This window comes from Typopeltis vanoorti, chromosome 21, assembly GCF_054136105.1.
Source record: "Typopeltis vanoorti isolate ZY-2024b chromosome 21, IOZ_Tvanoo_1.0, whole genome shotgun sequence".
NCBI lineage: Eukaryota > Metazoa > Arthropoda > Arachnida > Uropygi > Thelyphonidae > Typopeltis > Typopeltis vanoorti.
Genome location: NC_143569.1, coordinates 38152771 through 38176851, shown reverse-complemented (window position 1 = coordinate 38176851; position 24081 = coordinate 38152771). Strand labels below are relative to the sequence as shown.

The 24081-nt window shown below is 35.9% G+C and overlaps 1 protein-coding gene across 1 annotated transcript in view; it reads left to right on the top strand.

Moving 5' to 3' along the window:
* MED4 (mediator complex subunit 4) overlaps positions 1–24081 on the top strand; it is a 94845-nt gene that overhangs the window by 47169 nt on the left and 23595 nt on the right. The window contains exon 5 of the mRNA XM_090411110.1: positions 6586–6738. Within this exon, the coding sequence (XP_090267236.1) occupies positions 6586–6738 (153 nt within the window). The remainder of the gene's footprint in view (positions 1–6585; positions 6739–24081) is intronic.

Genomic DNA, 24081 nt, shown 5'->3' with positions numbered 1-24081 from the left:
CCCTATTGTTATTTTTAATATTACAATACCTTAATGCTAGGGCCATAATTAGCTCACATCAATGGCAACCACACACACATAAACTGTGTGCACCATTGATGCATATTTGACAGTTATATGTCTAGGCCTAACCAACACCTTCCCTGGGTATTCTGTTCATCATTTGTTGATGCATCCTACATGTGGCCAATGTTCCTTGAAGGGCTCGGAGGAAAAGTATTTGATATCTTGGGCACTAAGACATAATATCTGTGCATCTTTATAGGACTTTACACACCATACACTTCTGTTTGAGATGGTTATGGCAAAAAAAAAAAAAAAATTCGGCAGCAAGCCATATTTCTCTAAACAAAGCTATCATTTAATATCCAGATTAAAGTCATAATAATTTATCTTATCTTCATTTGCCTGATCTAGGTCTTGGTCCAATTCATAGATGTAGATATCTAGGATGGTGACTCTACCATTTCTTGATGCCAAAAGATCAGGCTTTTTTATACCTGCCTCAATCCTGATATTTAACTCCTTTCTCACCACTCATCCTTTCTGTTCTAGTCAGTTCTTTATGATGGTATGTATTGCTTCATATCTTTTATTGTGAGTTCTAAAACAACATTGAGATATGTCACAGTCTCTCTGAACCCACAACTAGCCCTAGATGAAGCATCTATATTATACCAAATATATAAAAAGTTCCAGAGAAGCCTTGGTAGGAAGGGCATTTATCCCATCCCTGACTAGATCTATCTACTTCCATCTAGGCAGCATTTTGGTTCCTTCACTTACCTCAAGATGTTGAGATAGAATCCTCTTTGAGTTACTAAAGGGCTTCCAGTCAACCATGAAATATAGAAATCTTTCCCATCTCTCTTCCTTTCAAGAGAGTTAGAAACAGTATGCATGCCATTATCAAAAGTCCATTGTAACATTTTAGTTAATTTTCATTGAATCAAAGGAGCTCTAAATTCTCTGGTTAGCTGTAGTAAAAGGTGAAGATGAATGCTGGAGTTTATTTAACCTTAGATATTTTAGGTGGGGAACCACCCATCTCAATTCAGGAATTCCTATTCCACCAGATTTTATAGCTGCATGAAGTATAAGGAACTGGAACATCATGAGGTGGTCTAAGCTAAGATTTAACTGCTTGATGTACTTGCTTATCTGTTCAAGATGCTGGCAGATGTAGATGTACTATTCCCTGGATATGCAAAGATTGGCTAGATTCCATAAAACATGGATGTGCTACATATGCAAGAAGCACTATCACTGGGATATTACTCCTCTCACAGGAGCTAGAACAGACCCATGTTGGAAGTTTTTTTTTTTTCACTTGATTACACTATAATAGATTTAGTTTAATCCTTTCTCCAAATGTAAGCAAACAAAGTTTGCGCCTAAACTATCTTCAGGACTGAGGCAACTCGTGGTAAAGGTGGACCAAGCTCTCATCCCTCCCTGTCTTAGTATCTCCCATAATGCAAAGCACATCTCCTTGCAGACATATATAATGCTATGCATTAAGGGAAGGGCCACTACCCAGACCGGTTTCGACCTTTATTGAGGTCTCGTTAGTGGTAGCCAGACATAGAGGTGGTGATACCAAGGTGGAAGCATTGATCCACCTTTACCACGAGTTGCCTCGGTCCTGAAGATACTTCAGGCACAAACTTTGTTGCTTACACTTGGATAAAGGATTAAACTAAATTTATTATAGTCTAACCAAGTGAAAAAAAACAAAAAAACTTCCAACATCTTTCTCTAAATCCAGAGTAATTTAATAATAAGGTGAGACACCTTTTGACAACTCGTATAGGTAAATATGACTTTTCCATTGCTTCCACCTTGGTATCACCACCTCTGGGTCTGGCTCCCACTGATGAGACCTCCACCTCTGGAGCTGACTCCCACTGACAAGACCTCAACAAAGGTCGAAACCAGTTGGAAGCTTGGGTGATGAGTGGCAATGCTGTATCCCATGAAATTTTAACTGAGACTTGGCTGTTGTTGTCACCCAGGTCCTGGGTGTGTGTGGGGAGGGATAATGAATGGCAATGCTGTAGCCCGTGAAGTTAACTGAGGCACGGATGTTGCTGTTACCCCTTGGATGTGATATGAGCAAATGAGCGGCTCTGCTCGGTGTTGGGGTGAGCCTGCCACGGTGTAGAGCCAACCGGTTTTGAGAGTTCTTCTCAGTGGCAGGGTAAACCTGTTACTAAGGTGGAACAATGCTGAGTTTTTGGAGTTTGACCTGTACTTGAATATTCAATAAAGGTCGAAAGTGGTCTGGGTAGTGGCCCTTTCCTTAATGCATAGCATTATATATGTCTGCAAGGAGATGTGCTTTGCATTATGGAAGATATTAAGACAAGGAGGGATGAGAGCTTGGTCCACCTTTACCACGAGTTGCCTCAGTCCTGAAGATACTTCAGGAGCAAACTTTGTTTGCTTACACTTGGATAAAGGATTAAACTAAACAAACCCATGATATATCAACAATAGCTATTTTTCTCCCTTAAAGTCACTATGAATCATTATCTGAATGAGTCATTATCATCAAATACTTCCACTTGTCCAAAGTATCGATAGGGATATGAAGACATGGCAGATGAGTTGGAAATATTAAAGATGTAATCCTGGACTTTCATTTTCCTATCATGACCTGATGGTATTAGGGTTATGGTAAAAGACTTGTCTCCATTAGTAGCAAGACTTCTGGGAGTAAAATACTGAGCAGCATGTTCTAACAACTTCTGAAGGTCCATCTTAATTTCAGCAACAAGCATCTGCAAATGGAATCACATTTGTTTATCCATTCAAATTAAAGCCAATATACAGCAACATAGATGAAAGAAAGTCATCAGGATAAAGTTCCAGAGAAGTTCAGAACTTCTGCCTGAAAGATGCATACTGACCATCATTTGGGACAACGTGTTTATCAGAAGAAATTATGAAACAACTTATGTGTGTATGCAGAGGAACAGCAATTTCTTTTGCAATATGACAATGAGTCTTCACAAATTTTTTCACTTAGGGATATTGAAGGGATGGGCTTTTAAAGTTCTGATACATCCACCCTACAGCACAGACTTCATTTCATTGGACCTCTGTTTATTTTCTGAATTGAAGGCACATCTAAAGAGTATCTGAAACAGGTCAATGAAAATGATAAACAGATCAAATCAGAGATGAAAAAATGGTTTTGAAAGCAACTTGAAGAATTTTACTATGAAAAGCTTGTTTAGTGAGTTGGAAAAAAAGTAGGAGAGTTCAAGCTATGATTGTTTTGTAATTATTTTATTTTATTATTATTTTTTTTAGCAGCTCCCTTTTGGGTCGGGTGCTATCACAGTGAAGCTATTGCCCCCTCCCCATAAATACTATGATGTCTTAGATCTGTGTAGAATTGCAAAGCAAGAAGCAGGGAGAGGTAAAAGTAATGATTATACACTTAAGGTTAGTCTAATTTTGTATTTAAGAAAATTATTTCTTGTTAGAATGCCAGTATAGACTTCTTAATCATAGAAAGACCCCCCCACACACACACACCAAAAAAAAAATCTGTGTAATACAAGGAGGGATGTTCCCTGTCAGATTATTGAAGTTCTCGTGCTTTAGAAGTTGGACAGGCACTACTTTTTTTTTTCTTTTTTTACATGTGACTCTTCACCACAAAAGGTTGGACTATGGTACATTAGTACTGTAGGTAGGCTAAGGGATTTTTTTTATCATCATGAAATTCCTGATATTTCTGTCTTCTAATGCACATTTTTACTGTATCTGGGTCGTTTTCCTGTCAAACTGGAAAAGAATATTATTTTACTAATCTTTCTTCTCCCTTTTTGTTTAGGTGACCATACCACCTGAAATTAACTGTACTAACATATTCCTGAATGCTAACAATAGCAAATTCTTTTTTAATATCATTTTTAATGCGATACTGCCATTGATACCATCTGTTCACTCTCTTCATCTTTGTCAGAACTCTCTCTCTCTGTGGTCTCCAGTCTGTGATCAGGTGTTTTATTTCTAACCCAGCTCTGACTGTGTTGCATTTCATCACATCTTCTTGAAATATCTTTCCTTTTCAGTGTGCCTTTTAAACTTGGAGAAGAGGAAGTCACAAAGACCAAATCTTTTGAATAAGGCAGTATGCATATTTATTATGTATACTGTCTTATTCCAGTATACACATTTATTATGTATACTGGATTGTTCATACATTTTCAAAGAAAGATGACAAAAGTAAGTCAACAAATTACCTTCCATTTTATCTCACTTCTATTTTCTCAAAAACTATGCAGAAAGTCATTAACAGCCATCTGCATTACCTGGAGACCCACTAGCTAATTGGTGACCAGCAACGTGGATTCTACCACTCTCAGTCCACTTCACCTCTTACTCCAGGACTCAGGCCGTGGAAAAAATTTGGCAGAGTTCACCTGGTTGCTTGCAACATTTCTATAACATTTGATTTGGTTTTTCACAGAGGCCTATTAAACAAGCCTTGGGCTGCTTTCCATCTTCTATAACTGAATTGCCAGCTTTCTTACTGGTCACTCACTATGAGTCATAATGGATGGTTTCCTCTCCTTTGATTTCCCCTCCCAGTGCAGGAGCACCCAAGGTTCTGTACTTTTATCCACTCTCTTTTTTTTTGTATATAAATAAATGACCTGCTTTTATTGACTTCAAATCCTATCCATAGTTTCACTAATGATAGTACACTTCATTCCTACTTTTTGTTTGACAACCGTGTGGTACCCAATTATTAGAAACCTCATATTTCAGTGGGACGAGGACAATCTTGTAGACTTCAATGACACCAAAACTTAGTTCTGTGTAATCTTTCACATGAAAGATCTCGTGTCTTTTTCTCCAACTTTGATAATACCCTAATTTTTAATGGGATGTGTGGCATTGCTATCAAGAGAGCAGACAGGTTATATGTAATATAGATAAGTTTAATGAAAATAGCACAAATACTTTATACTGAAAGTAACAGTACATTGTCAGTGTGTGGAATAAACAAGCAACTCAAAGAGAAAGTATAAGATACATACAACAGTCTGTTAACCAATAAAATAGTTGCCTTGTGCTAGAAGGATCATATTTAAAAAATAAAAAAAAATCTGATATTTACATAGGATGAGAATTTCCCTAACTTAGGGGGGAATTATTCCAGTTCAAATTAGGCTGGTGTTAAAGGGCTGTAGAACTTTCTTTGAAGAGATGTTCTTATTTGAAACTGCTTCTATGGGAAGGCAAGCTTCGTTCCAAAGGATACTGTGTCTTGTATCAGTACTGTTTATGCAAGACCAGACTTCTGAGGTTTCAGGTATTCAGTGTAGTACTGATGTTGTTTTGGTAACGCTTTTTTTCCCCACAGAACAGTTTTCTGTCCAAAATATATTAGATATTGGACATATTTTATCTCTTCAAAATATGTTACATTCACAAGGAATCTGGTAAACACCAGCTAGAGATAGAGGTAAAAGTTTATCTTTTGTAGATGGTAGGAGATTAGAAATTTTGTTGGTAGGAAAATATGTGAATATAGGATGAAATAGAATGCAAGGTTCCGAATCCATATATTTCTGGTGTTTCTCATCCTATAGGCATAAGCTTAAAGAAATTTCACCCCATACCCATTTTCCTATTAACACATTTCTAATCTCTTGCCATCTACAAAAGATAAATTTGCTAGGAATAGTTACCACTATTAGAGGAGTAATGTTTATCAGATTACTTATGAATGTAATCTAACATACATTGGACGGCTGTTCTTTGCAAAAAAGAATTAGCAAACATATTACTACATTGAATATGTTAAACCTCAAAAGTCTGGTCTTGCAATACAGTATTGATACAAAACACAGCAGCCTTTGGAATGAGGTTTGCCTTCTCTATAAACATCAGTTTAATTTGAATTGTTGTGATTGTTTCTCTCCTGAAAGTTTGGGAGATTCTCATCTCATGTAGGCAACAGGAAAATCATTTCTGATATCTATTACTTATATTTACCTTGTATTCTATCTCTTTTAATTGTTTGTTCCTCACACACACTGATAATGTACTGTTAATTTCAGGACAAAATATTTATGTTTGCTATATTAATACCCAGATATTCAATCATGATCAGATTTCCCCTTTTGCAGCTTTCAAAAACTTTGGTTTGCTTTTCTGCCCAAGGCACTACTACTGATATGCAGACATAGCTTGTGAACTGTTGTGAGTCAGATTGAAAAATAAAAATAAATAAATTTACAAAATTACTTATGACAGTATTTAAGCTTTTTATGTTGCTTGTGCAACTGCAGATGTATTAGGCATGTATAGCAATAATTTTCTGTTTCATAGATGTTGTAAGTGTATGTAATATTAGAATACATATAGAAATATATATGTATATCATATAATTGTGGCTTTTGTTCTTAACTGCAAAATTTTAACATGAAATAGATTATCATTTATATAAATATAATTTTTTGATTTTTCTTCCTTTGAGTTTTCATTATTATTTTATGTTAAACAAAAAAAATTTCTTTGTAATTTTCTGTATGTCATACACATAATTTATTGCTTTAGGTGACCAGCGTAGACCATATCCAACTGATATTGAAATGAGACTAGGATTTCTAGGGCGGTTAAGTGATCTTCCCATCAGTGGAAGTATGTTACAACAACAGCAGCAGCAGCAGCAAGGAAATTTAGGTGATATCTCATCCAGAGGTGCTCATGGTAAGTCCTGATGTTCAGGATTTTCCAAACATTATTGTTATAGCTTATATTTCAGTACTCTCTAAAATATATGATTATATTTTTTTTTAGAAAATTAGAACTTTCTTTTCTTCCTCTTCAAGAATGTCAATAATTAAATGATGTGTACTAAACATCATTTAAGGTTTGGTATTATTTATGTAACATACATATTACTTCGCTATATTAATACTGAATATTTGTTATAATCAATGCTGATATCGTCTTCTCAGGGTATATAGGAGAATATTATAGTACTGCATGATCAAGTATACATTAATACTAACTTCCAATCAGCAGTTTTCTTCCAAATTACTTTGCTAGTTGTTGAGTCTTCATTTCTGATATCATTCTGCCATTCACATCCCCTGTTCACTTCCATAATTTTTCACATAACTCTTACATCTGTTGTGAAAAAGAGGTATTGTTCTTCAGTCAGTGATTTTATTTCAACTCAACTTTCAGATCCATAAGTTAAAATTGTTACAAACACTGTCTTTTATACCACCATTAAAGTAGCTTGGCTAAATTCTCTCTTATGCCGTATAAATTGATTCAGTTAGCTTCCTCACCATATCAGCTTTGCCTATTTCTCTTGTCTATTTGATTATATTATTTGTCATCTTTACTAAAAATTATACCTAAATAATTAACATGTTGTATAGGTTATACCTAAATAATTAACATGTTGTATATGTGACAAATGTTAATGTTTACCATGTTCCTTCTTATTTTTATCATTTATATATTTTTAATTGCTGATTTTAATACCACAAAATTCATTTAGTTTAGTCATAAAGACTTCATTTTTATTTTTTATTTTTATAACATTGAGCTGAGCTTAATGTCTCTGATTTTGATATCGGGTTTAGATGATGGTGACTAATGGTATATACTCTTGCCTCACACTTCATTTTGCATGAAACTTATTGCTGATGTCCAAATTAAGTATAGGTTATACGTTGCTTCTATATAATGTCCAATTTACACATTAAAATTATGTTTTGAAATGCTTCTCTTGCAAGTTTGTCCAGTAATATATTCTACATTGAGACAGTTCATTGAGGAATTATTTTATTAAATTTTAATGTGCATTATAGTACGCTTCTTCAGGAGAGTGAAATAAAAATGTAAGCTGATATTATATTGACTAAGTTTAGCAACAAGTAAGTTAATTCTAACCGGAATGTAGAATATCTGAAATAAATTAAGTGTTGCGCGTGCGCGCGCACACACACACACACACTTTGTTTATGTTGTGATACCTAGAAATTTGATGTTAGGGTGTCAGGTTTTCAGTGAAAGATGATCAAACCTGATTTTGTGTCATGCCCAACAGCAAGTTCCATGTGATCTAATATACTCTCCCAGCTTTTTTTTTTTTTTTTAATTTATTTATTTATTTATTTATTTTAAGTAGTAGTAAATGATGGATATGTTAGAGGTCAAAGGAAACTTGAGATCCTGTTCATTAGGGTGAAAGCTACTTTTATTTCTTGTTCACACAATATCTTTGAGATGTCAGTGACAAATCATATTGTAAGGATAGCCTCTATATTCATGGTTTTTCTATTCATCTATTTGTCTAAGGGGCTCGTTTAGGATTTCAACCATTTTATTATCATTACTGAGCTGTTCTTGACTTCTCTTCTCTGTACTGTGAGAAATGTTATGTTCTCTCTCATAAATTTTTATAATGAGAATTTTTTTCTGGATGGTGGTAGGACTTTTCAAGAACACTTCCTGTGTGCATTGGTTTTCTGTAGACCAAAGAGTTAAGTTTTTGTTCGGTTACCTCCAAGAGGACATTATAAAAAAAAAAAAAGCAAGCATCAATATCATCTTCATCAACAATTTCCTGATATGTACTCTTAAGGGGTGTTCAGGCTACTATGACAGCACTACATGATTAAGTTTACATTATTAATAATCTCTTATCAACAATTTTCCTCGAATTGGTCCATCACTTGTCTTCACTCCAATATTGTCGTATCTAACATTTCATTATTCTAAGGCACTTCTCACTGAATCAATTCACCTAGACATTAGTCTTCCTCTGAGTTTTTTTCCTGCCACCTTGGCATCAAGCACTTATTTTGCTAACCTTTCCTCACCAATTATATTTAAGTGACCATACCACCTTACATTATACCTGCTCACATATTCTTGAATGTAAACAATATTAAGTTCCTAATGTTTTCATTTTTAATATGATTCTGCCATTGATGCTATTTGTTCACTCCCTTAATTTTTCTCAAAACCATCATATCTGTGGTCTGTAGTCTTGGATCAAGTACTTTATTTCTACCCCAGCTCTCAGATCCATAACTTAAAACTGGTTTGAACACTGTCTTATATACTCTCGTACTCCTATTTTTGTACTTTGGGTAGTTTCTCTATTATTCCATATAAATTTATTCAGCTGGCTATCCATCATACCAAGTTTGCTTATTCTGTTGTCTGTTTCCAGATTTAACTGGCCATTTTCACTGAAAACTGTCTAAATAGTTGAAATGCACTATCTACCAAAATTTGTCTTGACACCCCCCCCCTGTTATTTGAAGTTATGGAACATTCCAGGTTTGTTAATAACATAAAAACCAGTTTACAGATAGCAGGAAGCAGTATTTCATCATAGCAGTTGAATACAGGTGGTATGGCAACACAACCACATGAACTCAGTGACTTCGAGAGAGGTGTCACATTTGTGACATTGATACTATTTGTTCACCAGGTTGTCCATACATGCCATTGCCGCTCAACTAGAGCATCCGAAATCAACGGTTGATGATGTGATCAACAAATGGAGATGTTTTGGCATCACTAGTGCAGAAAAACACCCAGGGCAGCTGCCAAAAATGACTGCCAGGAGTCTGTTAAAATGGGTGGCACGCAAAAACTGGCTACAATTGGCACGGACCATCCGTGATGAGTTCCAGAGTGCCAGTAACACTATGGTGTACTCTTTCGAATCATATCATACCAAAAGAACTTCATTTACTGGGTTTCCACAGAAAAGCAGTGAAGCCAAACATCACAACAATGAACAAGGCAGCTCATCTGGCTACCTTGTTCGTTACACCACTAATGGTGCAAAGAGAGTGTGAACTGGACAGTTGCCAGTGGAAAACGGTAATGTGGAGCGATGAATCAAGGTTCTCCTGTTTCCAATCTGATAGCAGGGTGTGGAGGCAACCTGGTGAACACTTGTTACCACAGTGTGTTGTACTCACAGTAAAGTTTGGTGTCTAGTGGTCCATGGAACCATGGACCACTAGTCATTGTCCGTGGTTCCATGAAGGCAATGCAGCACCTTGATATTCTGGATAATCAGATGCTGCCTATACCGTGGAGTTTTATGGAACAGAATCATGTTACTATCAAGATGACAATGCTCCATACCACAAAGCTGCAGCTGTTATGGAATGGTATGAAGAAATGGGTGTTAAACGACTGCTCTGACCTGCACAGAGTACTGGCCTCAACCCCCCCATTGAAGACCTGTGAGATGAATTGGAGGGGCGATTGAGATCCACAGCAGCAGCAGCAGCATGCATGTCCTCAATCTGTTGCTGAGCTCAGTGTTGCTTTGATGTAGGAATAGAGACAAATTCCACCTGATGTCTGTGCACATTGGTGAAAAGCCTCCATCAAAGAGTGCAGGGGGGGATCAAAGCCAGGGGTAGACATACCTGATATTAGGATTCGCCTGCTGGTATTGATTGTAAATTGCTAAAGTGTCTGGACTATTATTGGTAGATAGTGTATTTTATTTTTTATATAGACTCTCTGTTCAGAATGCATTTGAGGTTTTCTATGTTCCTGCCTATTTTCATAGATTTGTTTTTTTATTGGATTTTCATGCCTAACTTATTACAGCTGTTATCTTATAACAAGTTAGAAAATTCTGGAGACTTGCACTGGATGTGTTTAGGAGTATAATATCATTTGCATAAAGCAAAGAACTAAGTTTGATATCTCCAGTTCTAATATCAGATTTAATGCCCCTTTCTTTCATAATGTGATCCATATAGATGATGAATGAGAGTGGAGATAATATGTATTCTTGTCTTACACTTGATTTTACAGCAAACTAGCTTTTTTTATTCCCTTCAATTCTAACTGCTGATTTACAATTTAAATATAGACTGTGTATTGAACTGTATAATGTTCCATTTATCAAATACAACTGTAGTGTTTCAAAAAAGTTTTCCCTGGCACTTTGTATTCCTTTTCCAAATCTACAAAACAAAAGTACATATCATATTTTCATGATTTGTCATAAAATGCAAATCTGATCCTGACAACCTCTATTTGGTCTGAATCCATCTTGTTCTTTTCCCAGTTTCTCTTCCACAATTTTTCTCAGCCTCTTTTCAAGAATACTTACATAAATCTTACTTGGATCACATTATGAAGGAAAGTGGTATTAAACATGATATCAAAATTGGAGATGTTAATGTCAGCTCTTTGCTTTATGCGGACAATGTTATACTGCTAAATAAATCCGCTACAAGTCTGCAAGATTCCTTGACTAAATTGAATAACTGTTGTAATAGATATGGTATGAAGGTCAGCAATAAAAAGACAAAGACAATGAAAATAGGCAGGATCATTGAAAATGTCAACTGGTTGTGAACGGAGAACCTGTGGAACAAGTAAAACATTTCAGCTACTTAGGCACTATTTTTAGTGAAGATGGTAAATTAAATATGTAAATAGACAACAGAATCAACAAAGCTGGTATGGTAGGAAGTCAATGGAATTAGAGAGAAATTAGTCGGAACACTAAATTAGCTTTATACAAGACAGTATTCAAGCCAATTTTAACTTATGGATCTGAGAGCTGGGTCAGAAGTAAAACACTTGACCAAAGACTAGAGACTGCAGATATGAGAGTCCTGAGAAAGATTAGAGGCATGAACAGATGTCATCAATGGCAATATCATATTAAAAACAAGGATATTAGGAAAGAACTTGATATTGTCAGCATCCAGGAATGCGTTAGCAGAGCTGATCTCAGGTGGTCACTTAAACAGAATGGGCGAGGAAAGATTAGCAAAACAAGTGTTCTCTGCCAGGTTGGCAGGAAAACAACCCAGAGGAAGATTAAGATATAGGTGAATTGATACAGTACAATGTGCCTTAGACGAGAGAAATATAAGATCTGATAATGTTGGAGTCTTGACAAGTAACAGACTGATTTGGAAGAAAATTGTAGATAGGAAGTTAGTAATGATGTAAATTTTTCATGTAGTACTATCATATCCTACACATCCCTTGAGGGTACATGGCAGGAATTTGATGATGATGATCTTACTTGGAACACTTAGTAAAGAAATTCCTCTGTGATTCTCACATTCAGCTTGATTCCTTTTTTTTTTTTTTTTTTTTTTTTTTTTTTACAGATGGGAACCATGACAACTCTATTCCACTCATTTGAAATTCAACCTTCTCACCATTATCAACATGATACTTTTCCATTTCTTTTGCAAGCTCGATTTCCTTTCCATTAATACTCCTTCCTTATATTTATATTAGTTTCTTTTTTCAGACATTGGGTTTGTTGTTGTTCTTATTCTAGGTGTTGAGCTTGTCTCTTCTAAAAAAATTAAAAAAAAGCAGTGATCTGTTAACGGTGAATTTTATGAGAATGGATGTTGTTAAGATGATCTACAAAGACTCGCTGAGCAGGCCAGATGATGAATATGTCATCTTATAGCATATACAAAGTTTCATATTTGTAATCTCCCAGGGCCAGTTTTTCAAATGATTCCATAAACAGAAAATCATAAACATAAACAGAACATAAAAGAATATCGTGAGAATAAGAGTGAGAGGACTTATGAAATAAATAAAGCTTAGGCCAGAAAAGTAATGAGTATTGTTTGGAAAGCTAAATCAGAGTATGACAAGAAATTGGCCATGCAAGCTAAAGGCAATCCAAAAGAATTTTATCGTTATACTGCAAGCAAAAGAAAGAATGAATGTGAAAGAATAACTTTACTGAATGCAGATGGTGCTCACTTTTCTAAGATATATCAATCAGGTGTATGCTACATGGGATGAAGAGTTAGAACATGATCATGAAGTTGAAGAGCAGTTGCATAACTTGGATAAGAATTTGTCAGTAGGGATAAATGGAATATCAGCCTGTGTGCTAAAGGAATGCTCAGCTGATTTGGCTAGGCCTTTCACATGTTTGTATAACTCTAGTCTCAGATCAGGAATGGAAATAATGTATAATAGTTCCATTGTAGTGCAAATACTAATGTGTCTAACTACTGACATATCAGTATCAATGGTGTGGTAGTGAAGATTTTAGAGAAGTTGGTAAGAACTCGCATACAGAAATGGGTAGATAAACAAGCTATACTCTGCAAGGAGCAGAATGGTTTTACTAAAGGAAGATCATGTTTTAGCAATTTGCTCATATTTTATAACAATGTTATGGCTGAGTTGGATAGAGGGAATGGATATATTATCATAATGTTGGATTTTTCTAAGACATTTGATAAGATACCACACGAAAGGCTGTTGCATAAACTGGAAAATATGAGATTGGAATATAAACTCTTGACTTGGATCAGGGGATAGTTAACAGACAGATATCAATAAAAGTGGTTTGCAGGTTTTTCTCTCACAGAGCAGTGAGTGAGTGGAATAATTTGTCTTTAGGGGTAGCTACTGCATCTAGCATGAATGAATTTAGGGAAGGTATGGCAGCTGATTTTGGTGATTTATAGCCTCTCTCGATGAGTCCTTGACTTCCTGGAGGTCTCAGATAATAATAATAATAACAGGTTAGTTGAAATAACATGGAGGTAGTGGTGAGTGCATTGCTAGGCCTTCTTTCGGCTTGTGGAATTTGTCTTGAAATTGAAAGAAGCTTTTGTTGATGCAGTGTTCAAATAATGTCACAATGTCTGATAAAAATAGTTCTAGTATTCCTATAGTTTCTATTTGACATGCATATTTTTCAATCAAGTATAAAATGTTTTCCTTATGTATGTTCATCATGCACCTTAAGTGGGACTACCAGCTGTGGGACAGATTTGGAGAGAACAGTTATTTGTAAATATGTGACAACCACTATGGGCTGCAATAATTGTCTTGCTTATGTATCTTGAGAACTAGCAATGGTCATATGTGAGATATTTGATATCCTCGGGCCATTTGACAAGGTTTTTAATTAAGTTGTCATATTTGTGCGTGTGCGAAATGGGGGTCATAGTTTGTAGATTGTAGATGCTATACTTGCTTTGAGTAAATTCATAATTTTTTCAATATACTCATATATCCATGACTACAGTGACATTATCTGTCTTCTTTTAATACTGTGGGTCAGCTTTCTGGAATTCATGACTACCGTGACATCTTTTGTCTTCTAATACTATAGTATTCTTGTTGGGTCAGTTTGCTGGAGCACCAAACATTCCATTTTTTGAGATTTTTCTGTGTAGCTGTTTTGCTTTGACAATTATGGGTGCTATTTTGATGCAGATTAAATCTCCAGCATTTGTTGGTCCCATCTCCATGTTAGCTGTATTGTTAACCTGGAGGTTGTTAGAGGGATATTGGACAAAGTTCAAACTTATGGACAAGATGTTAACAGTACTCATAAGTGTATGCGAAGATGTATCAGTCATAACTGTTGCAGGGTAAGTGCTTAACATGCAGTTCTATCCCAACCAATCAGTTTTTGAATTTTTTTTCCTTTAGATTTGGCTTTAGTTTTTGGCTATGGAAATTGAAAAGCTTTATTTGAAAAGAGTATGTCATTAGTGTTCTACAGTTCTGTGGGTAAGGAAGTTGCTAATTTCTAGTGAAGATAGTAAATCTGTTCATCAATTTGGGATAATTGAAACCTAGTAATACTTGTATAACCATTGAGGAGGGGAAATTTGTTCATTGTTAAATTTTAGATGCTTGCCTGGTGTTAAATTTATCATGTAATCTTAAGAACTGGGAATCTCATCATGATCTGTACATCTGCTGAGATACAGTAGTCTATTGATGAGGTTTTTTTTTTTCTTTATACACAGTCTCTGAAATTTGTTCATTTATGAAATATGAACTCACTGTGAGTTTGCATATCTCATTACAGACTTCTTTAGATGTGGGGAACATGTATTCCACGTGGAGAATTTGTCTGATTCACATCAGGTTGTCATTTTTCATCAAAAACCTGTTACATGCAGATCTCAGACACCCCATATCACACCATTAGCCATCATAATACAAGGGGCTTCTGAAAAGCAAGGTGACACATTTTTTTTTTTTCTTGTGGATTTTTAATAATAGGAAGTTAAAATTACACACCAAGAAATAAGTAAACATGCACTACTTTTCCACAAAGTCTCCAAATTTATTGATGCATAGTGATAGATCAGTTTATCAATACCACTACATGAAGAAGTCTGTGCCTACATCTGGTAACTGTTATGTTGTTGTTTTCTTAAATATTTCACCTCTATTGTTCTCCTTGTGCCTATTGAGATCTGGCTTCTAAACTGACTTTCTGGGGCCGTTTCTCTCTTCGAGCTCTGATGAAATTTATTTGTTTATGCTGCGCCTGTCAGAACTCTAGGATAGAAATTCTTATCTGAAGAAACTTTCCAGAATTCAAGTAATTAGGTAGATTGAGTTCTCAGTATACAGTCTTGGCCTTGACAATTTTAAATTCCCTTTTTTTTCCTTAAACATAAGTTCGATATTTTCGTGAGTGGTAAAATTCAATCTCTTACTCAGACAAACTCAGGTATACATGGGAAAACATATTTATTATTTATCTAAGAACATTACAATTTAAACAACACATATAATCAAGCAAATCAAAGTTAATACTAAAATACAAGTAAAGCAGGGTAATAATAATCAAACAGACAGGCTATTCAAACACACTCATGAGAATCTTATGTTCATTTATATCACATGGATGTTGGTATTAAACTAGATTACTGCTACTAACGACCCATACACATTAAACTTGGTCTAGACAACTTATGAACGTAGACTACCAGTCCAATTCCATTAACATTACAAACACAAAAAAGGAAAGATTTGTACGTTACCACCTTGTTAGATGATTTCTCGATCCTTCCGTCTGTTCTTTGTTATAGATTGTCCCTCTGTACGAGGGATTGCCACCACGTGAGAGTCGTGCTCATCCCGAATTAGCCACTTGTTTCTTCTGGGCTTACGAACTTTTCGCGTCGCTGTTTCTAATATGATTTACCTTTAAAGGAATCCTTTACTGCTTTCTCATCAGATAGATCCACACCGATGGTCTAAAACTCAAATACTGCCGTCATCTTGTGCTATATTTTCTTCAATTCGCGTCACTCAGCAATGGGAAATACGCTACTGCTTTGCTGTCTTCACACATCTTGTTGGGTATCAGGCATGCTGATCCACTCGGGAACTTCGAGCAGGAGACCCACGGGGAGGGCATACACGACCGGGAGAAAAACGTAAAAGGAAGCAAAAAAAAAGGTCCTCTTAACAATGTGAATCTGTTTTAAACCCCATTATAGCGCACTCCAAACTTGTCTATGACACTCTCCCATTCGCTGTCACTGAGTGACGTCACCTCCTTGCTGTACACGCATCGCTCTTTTCGGGGAACGCGAATTTCTTGCGCCTTCCACGAATGCCTACTCGTTGTTCGTTACATCATCTTTGGTGGTCAAATTGCAACCTTTGAACTTTCGTTCACACGATGATACACGACTTTATACATGGCATATTTTAACATTGATGTTTTTGACAGATTAAGATTCCATCTATTTTTGACAATAACCTTAAACATAGTACAATTTAATATTTATTTCCTCCTTCGATTTCATTTTAATTTAAAATTCAACCTCTTCTTTTATATTTTAATTCCTTTTTAAGCAAGGTTAATATCTGCATCTTCACATATTATGTCTGCTTTGCCAAGAGTACAAGTGTGCTTTTGCTTGCTATTGTTCTCTTGTTAAATCTTGAATGGACCGTTCTATTCTTGATAGAGCCATCATTCAAGATCTAACATAACCTTTGCACTGATGAACTTCCTCATCCATAGTGACATGCCTTCCAGAAAGGTGTTTCTTGAGGGCTAAACTAATGGAAGTCTAAAGGCACTAAGTCTGGACTGTAGAAAAGATGTGGCAGAGTTTTCCCAATGATTACATCACAACTACTCACAAGTGATGTGTGTAGTAGTGTTGTCCTGCACCAAAATCATGCCACTTGTCAGGAGTTCTGGTCGTTTCCATTAAATGTTGGCTTTCACTTTTTTATTTTACTTACTTTATGCTTACTTTTTGGAAATTTCTCATACAACATGAGTCATATGATATTTTTAGTGTATTTCAATGTTCTGTGTTGTTATTGTCATTAACTTACTTGTTGCTTAATTCAATCAGTGTAGTATCAGTTCAGGTTTTTTTATTTAACTGTCCTGAAGTATATTGTGCATTTAATACAAAGTGTATTAAATGCACAAAACTAATATAGATTAAAACATTAATGAAATAATATTGAACAGACAGTCTCCATGTGGAATATATACTGCACATAACTTTCGACATGTTTCCTCCATTCACAAAAGTCTCCAAAATATGATTTTCTTTTCTCCTTGATGGTATGTATTTTCCAGATCTCCAAAGCTCTCCCCTGCAATACACTTTCTGCAGAACTTTAATCAGGAGAACAGCACTTCACTGTCATCCTGTCACGATGATTCTGCTGCCAAAGATCCTGCTCATATTCATTTAGTGGATTGTTCAAAAAAAAGACTAATACATTAAGAATTTGATGTGTTGCTCAAATTGTTTTAGGAGAGGAATGTGAGGACCTCTGTTATCTTTAAAAAATAATAATAAACTTTCACAGATTAGATGCCAATAACTCTTCCTTAAAATTATTATTATTATATCAAGACAACAACCAGTTTACCTTTATCTTGATACAGAGGAGAATATACCATGTTTCCTTCCTAAAACTTTCTTCCATTTTTATGCTTTGTTATTTGTATTGTATAACTTAGTATGTACATATTATTTACAAAATGTTAATTACTTACTGCATACATGAAGTTGAATGAGCATATGAATGTCTAATGTGTGTACAAGTTGAGATATGTTTAGAGGTAACAGATCAGCCTTTAATGAGAATATGCTATCACATAAAATGTTGATACAGTGAATTCTGAATAGCTTGGGAAACAGTAAGATATTGGATTTTTTCACATAATAGACCCCCCCCCCACACACACACACCAGAATGACACTTCCCCCTGCAATGTCCTTGCATGTGCTAAAGTGACACCATTGTATATCAGATGTGTGAATGTTGTTAGCACAATACTCTTGATATCATTTAATATCATTAAAAAAAAAAAACTAATAATTTATAATATATATACAAAAAAAAAGAGGGAGTGGGGGGGGGACTTTTGTTTGGAATGTGAAATATTAGCTACTTAAAATTAATATAGAACTCTTATAACAACAGCAAAGGAATGTGCACATATGAAGGAAACTGAGGTGAACATCTTTTCCATCTTCTTATGATTTAGAAGAAGCAACAGCAAACCAAAGTTTTCACTATAAAATGGGAGTTTTTCCTCATAGTGCACAAATGACAGTTGTCACTTGTGGCTCATATTTCTACAGCCTAATTTATTTTTACAAATTAAATACAGTTTAATTTCTGCAGTTGGTGACAGTTTATCAAAAAAAATGATACTGATTCTTTTTTATATGTCAGTTTTACAAAAACTGACAGATAATAATACCATATACAAGGGGGGGGACAGGTCTGGAAAGTTCTGATAAAACCTAGAACAAAAATTAATTTTATATCTTCCTATATATTTTAAAAGAAAAAGAACAAATTATTACAATTAGATGAAACATGGTGGTTAAAGAGTTTTAATATTAGGTTGGCAGATAAGTTCGTTCGGTTTTTCAGAGTGGAATGAAACACATTTTATTTAATATATATAATACATACTAGTCAGTTATATATTTACCCTCTTTATCAATGACCTCTTGCCATCTGTCCATCAACTTCATTATGCTGCATTCATAAAACTCCTGAGGTTTACTGGCGAAAAACTGATCCGGGTGTCTTTTGACAGCCTCCTCGTTAGCGAAGGTTTTCCCGTTTAGAGAATTCTGCAACGATCGGAATAAGTGGTGATCGGAAGATGCCAGGTCCGGTGAATACAGAGGATGCAGCAAAACATCCCAGCCAAGGCGTAACAATTTACTCTGGGTAGTTAATGATGTGTGGGGTCTGGCATTGTCGTGTTGAAAGGCCTTTCCGATTTGCCAATTCAGGACGATTTGTGCTAATTGCATGGGCCAGTCGCATTAACTGTGAACAATAGACAGTTGAATCAATCGTTCTGCCTAATGGTAACACCTCGTAGTGGACAACACCTTTATAATCCCACTACATAGAGAGCATGATCTTCTTTGGGTGCAATCCCTCTTTTGAGGTTGTTTGCGGTGGTTTGCTCTTGTGTCCCCATGATCTTTTACGTACCACGTTATTGTACACAACCCATTTTTCATCTCCTGTAATCATCCGCTTCAAAAATTGGTCATTTTCTTGGCGACGTCGCAGCGAATCGCAGATGGATATGTGAGCAGACATATTATTAAAGTTTGTGATTAATAAAGTTCCAAAAGGGAATTTAATTTTTGTCACAATTTAACAAGTAGGAACCTTTAATAAAAAAGAAAAATATACTTGCATCTAAGTGTGAAATACAACTCTGAGAGTATTTGTTAACTCACGTAAAAAAATTTGTTGTAATACGATAAAAATAAGATAATTAAATTATAGAATATTGGTCATAAGAATTTTGCATGTAAAGGCTCACTGTTAAACAATTGAAACAAGGGATTATAAGTTTATGTCAATTCTTAGAAAATTTTAGTAAGCTGATAAAGTTTAATAAATGTGACTCATAGGGTTAGCAAGAAACAAGGTAAGGTCAAAGTTCTCGATTTTGGACATCGCCATGAGTCAGTGGCGTGCACACGGCCCGTGAGAAATTTCGGCAGAAAAACGCCACCCTACTAGTCACAGAAAGTGTATCCAGACATCGGGGGAGGAGGATTAATTGCAGAAGGTGCCAGTAGGATCATGGTATAAAAGGGTTAGGAAACCCCCCCCCACACACACACACGGGGCTCTCTTGGTTCTCCAGTCTTCGTATGGGATTGTCTTGTGTTGTTTTCCTGAGTGACTGTCAGTTCTCTCCTTCTGCCACAACAAGGAACAAAGTAAGCAGGATTTCGGTCCTATTTCCCTATTACAGAAAGGAGGGATGCTGTACAGCTGAGAGGTAACTACTGCATGTTATATCAACCGTGTTCTTGACAAAAAAGGAAAATCTGTGGCGACGTAGGTACCCACGTAGTACATCTCATGACTACCAAATTGCAGATCCATTGTGTTTTTACTTAGAAAAAGCTTGATGTGCTGAAGACGTGAAGGCCCACCTTGATCCGAAAAATCTCAGATATGGTCCACTACGTAAGAATTCGTCCTCGGAAATTACAGACAAGTAAGAGCAGAGGCTAGCATAGAAGATCCTTATCAAACGGTATCGTAAAATCTTATATTATTTCAAATCTTATGTAGCTGTCATTGTAGTTCAGTTACCGGTCTATTGAAAGACTTGAAAGAGAGTTGAACTAGGACTTTAGTGCATTTAAGAATAGAAAGAGAATAAGCTTTTCAGTGTTAATAGATAAATAATCGTGTGTCTAGTAACTTATGCATGTCATCTATATTTTGTCTGAGAGTTGTCTGAAGAATCGAATATGGTTACTATTGTAGCGATAGGACTGTTTAACCCATATTACTCTCGTGAGCTAACGTGTGTAAACTAATTGTGTTTAATTAAGGTATTTTATCATAATATTGTGCTCAGACAGATGAGAAGTTTTAGTCAATTGTTGACATTTGCGAGGATATCCTTTTATCGTATGTGTGGAGTCTTTTGTGGCGGTATAATCGCCCTTCCCACATAGAATTTTATAACTTGTCATTTGTGTTTTGCTAGTATTGCTTTGTATTGCCTCAGCTTAGTATTGAATTAAGTTTTTAACGATTTTTAATGTATTACATTGTGCTTATGTGTATAATAAACTTTTGCTCATTGAAAACTCAGTTGTCTGAAATTGCCATTCAATGCGCCGCTTCTAAATAATGTACAAATCTAGCCAAGGCAGGGGGCAGAGAGAAAAATTAAGTTGTGAGTTCAAGGTCACGACTGCATAATTGTTTCACACCTAAACATTTAAGAAATTACTTCTTGTTTTGATTTTCTTTCCTAAACTAAATGTCCTAAATGGCACAGCTAAAAAAATATAAATGTTTTATGATACTAAGGGGAGCAAGAGCTTAGATACCTTGTATTTCGGTGATATCATGTATAGTTAGAAATTTGTTACAAACAAGATAAAATATAAACTTGTAAGAGGAATTAACAATTATAGGACGGTAAAAAGGGTAACAACATAAATGGCGCAGCCGGCAGGATGTGGTTTAGCTAATTAAACTTGAATCGTAAGCTAATCACAGCAGGTTGGTTTTGGGTGCGGATCAGACAACTGAAAGGCAAAAGTTATAATTGTGTGTTATTGAAATTTTAAAGTATAATATGCTGTAAACTGGATGCAAGTATGACTGAACCCACTAGTAGTTTAGGCATGAATGATAGTGAATTTTTTTGTTATATTAACCCTCAACAAGTGATCCCTCAGTTTTCGGGCGAGGAGTTCAGATGGAGGATGGACCAACTTTCAGTTGCTAGTCTTGCTCCGTAGTAAACTTGTAAGAAAGGTAAAAACTTTCCTGTACTCCTCTCCCATTTTCAAAGAGACTCTGGATTACTCTCGATTTAAGACAGTCCTAATTTCTCAATTCTCGAAACTTGGAAGTCTAGGGCCTAACTTATGGAAGCTCCAGAGGTGCAGTCAGAAAGAAAGGGAGATTGTAGCTGAATTTCACAACAGATTACTGATGGTGGCAAGTACCCTGAGTGTCCATGGTGAAGAAAAGCCTCACCTGGACTGGGCCATCTTTCAGCAGTTCTGACAAGGAGTCAAAGCAGAACTAAAAGAGATGGCATTCAGTAAAAGGTTGACCAATCTAAGTGATTGTTACAATGCTGTCAAAGAACGTGAACAAATGCTTGGAGACCTCTGTCCCGCAACTGTTCTGGGGTTGGCCAACATGGTTGAAGAGAAGGGCAGTTCTGAAAAAAGGCTTGAACATAATAAAGAGAGTAAGGAAAGGAGAGAAAGACCTAAGGCAAGAGAGAGAGAATAGAAGGGGATGATAGACAGATGATAAACAAATTGACAGAGTCGTATGCTGATTCAGATAACATCAGGGCCATTGTCAAACAAGAAATAGAAATTCTCCAAAATTCTATTATGGATCGGTTAGACGAGGTGATGAGACATCTGGGAACTTTGTCTGTAAAGACTCCAGAGCCTGGTTGTAGCAGAGCTGAAGAAACCACAAAGTTCGTTAGAGAAGAAGTTGAGCATCTACAAAGATCCCTTCTCGATCAGTTGGATTTAGTAATGCAGAGGCTATCAGAAATCACCTCCCAGCAAGCAACAGTAAATACTCTGGATCAAGGGAGAACTGATGATCAAAGCAATGGTAGAGAACCCCCCAAGATGCTTCAATTGCGACAAACTTGGACACCTTGCTCAAAATTCTTACATCAACAGGAAACGCTTTAGTAGGGGCTATAATGGAGAAATGAATTCGCACACTTATACAGAGTATGGAGTAAAGGGCAAGGAAAGAAGGAGCAGCCTAATGAGAGGAAAGTGAAGGTTAGTATATATGGGAAACATTGCAATGCCTTGCTGGACACTGGAGCCCAATAATCATCCATCATATCTGAGTCTACTTTAAGATAATAGAACCCTATGCCAAGGACAACATAACTCACCTCAAACCACATGTGAGAATATCAGGTGTAACAACTTTCACCACTCACGCTTCAAAGTCTATAAATCTTAAGATATCTTCTTATTGTGCTATCTTCTATCGAAGGTCAGCGACCATTTTGGCGAACAAACTGCGCTCTTATGCTAATCTGAGCAGTTGTGTACTGCTCTTTCCTGTCCACGTATTGATGTTGTCAAACCATGCTATTCTTTTTCTTCCTCTAGTTCCTTTGCCACCAATTCTTCCTATCAAAATAGTTTGTAGAAGTTGGTATTTGCTGTTTCTCATGATGTGGCCAAGATATGATGTTTTTCGTTTCTTGATTATTTGTACAAGATGTTTAGCTTTGCCAATGGATTTTAAGACATCTTCATTGGTAATTTTTTCTGTCCATGATATCTTTAGCATTCTTCTGTATAGCCACATCTCAAAGGCTTCGATTTTCTTGATGGTTGTCGCCTTCAATGTCCATGTTTCAACTCCATAGAGCAGAATAGGATTCTGCACGGCAGAATCGGATGCAATCATGCAGAATAGGATTCTGCATGATTGCACGGCAATCATGAAGGATTGCCGTGCAACTTCAATCCTTGTCTTCATATCTATTTCTGGATCCCACCATTCATTAAGCCAGCAACCAAGATATTTATATCTTCACACTTGATCAATATTTTTCCCATTGAGTGTCAGTTTCATTGATGAGGCTGGATGTTTGCTGATGATCATGTATTTTGTCTTGTTGATGTTTATATTTATTCCCAATTCTTTGGCTTTCTATGTATACTCTGTCAATGAGTTTTTGGAGATCCATAATATTATCTGCAATTAGCACGGTGTCATCTGCATATCGAAGGTTGTTAACAATCTTTCCATTTATTGTGATTCCCTCTGAACATTCTTCCAATGCTTTTTTAAAGATTACCTCTGCATATATGTTGAACAGGAGTGGTGAGAGCACACATCCTTGTCTCACTCCTCTTTTGATGTTAATATCACTGGTGGTAATGTTGTCTAATTGAACGGTAGCTGACTGATTCCAATACAGATTTGTTATTAGTCTTATGTCTTGTTCGTCTAGCCTTATTTGTTGAAGGACTTCTATTAAGTTAGTGTGTCTGACTTTGTCAAATGCTTTTTCAAAATCTATGAAACACATAAAGACAGATTTCTGTTTTTCTATGCATTTTTGTATCAATATTTGGATACAGAAAAGGGCCTCTCTAGTACCAAAACCATTCCGAAAGCCGAATTGTGTGTCACTTAGAGTTTCTTCACTTTTTCTATAAATGCGATTCTGAATTACTTTCAAAAATATTTTTAATGTTTGGCTCATTAGACTAATAA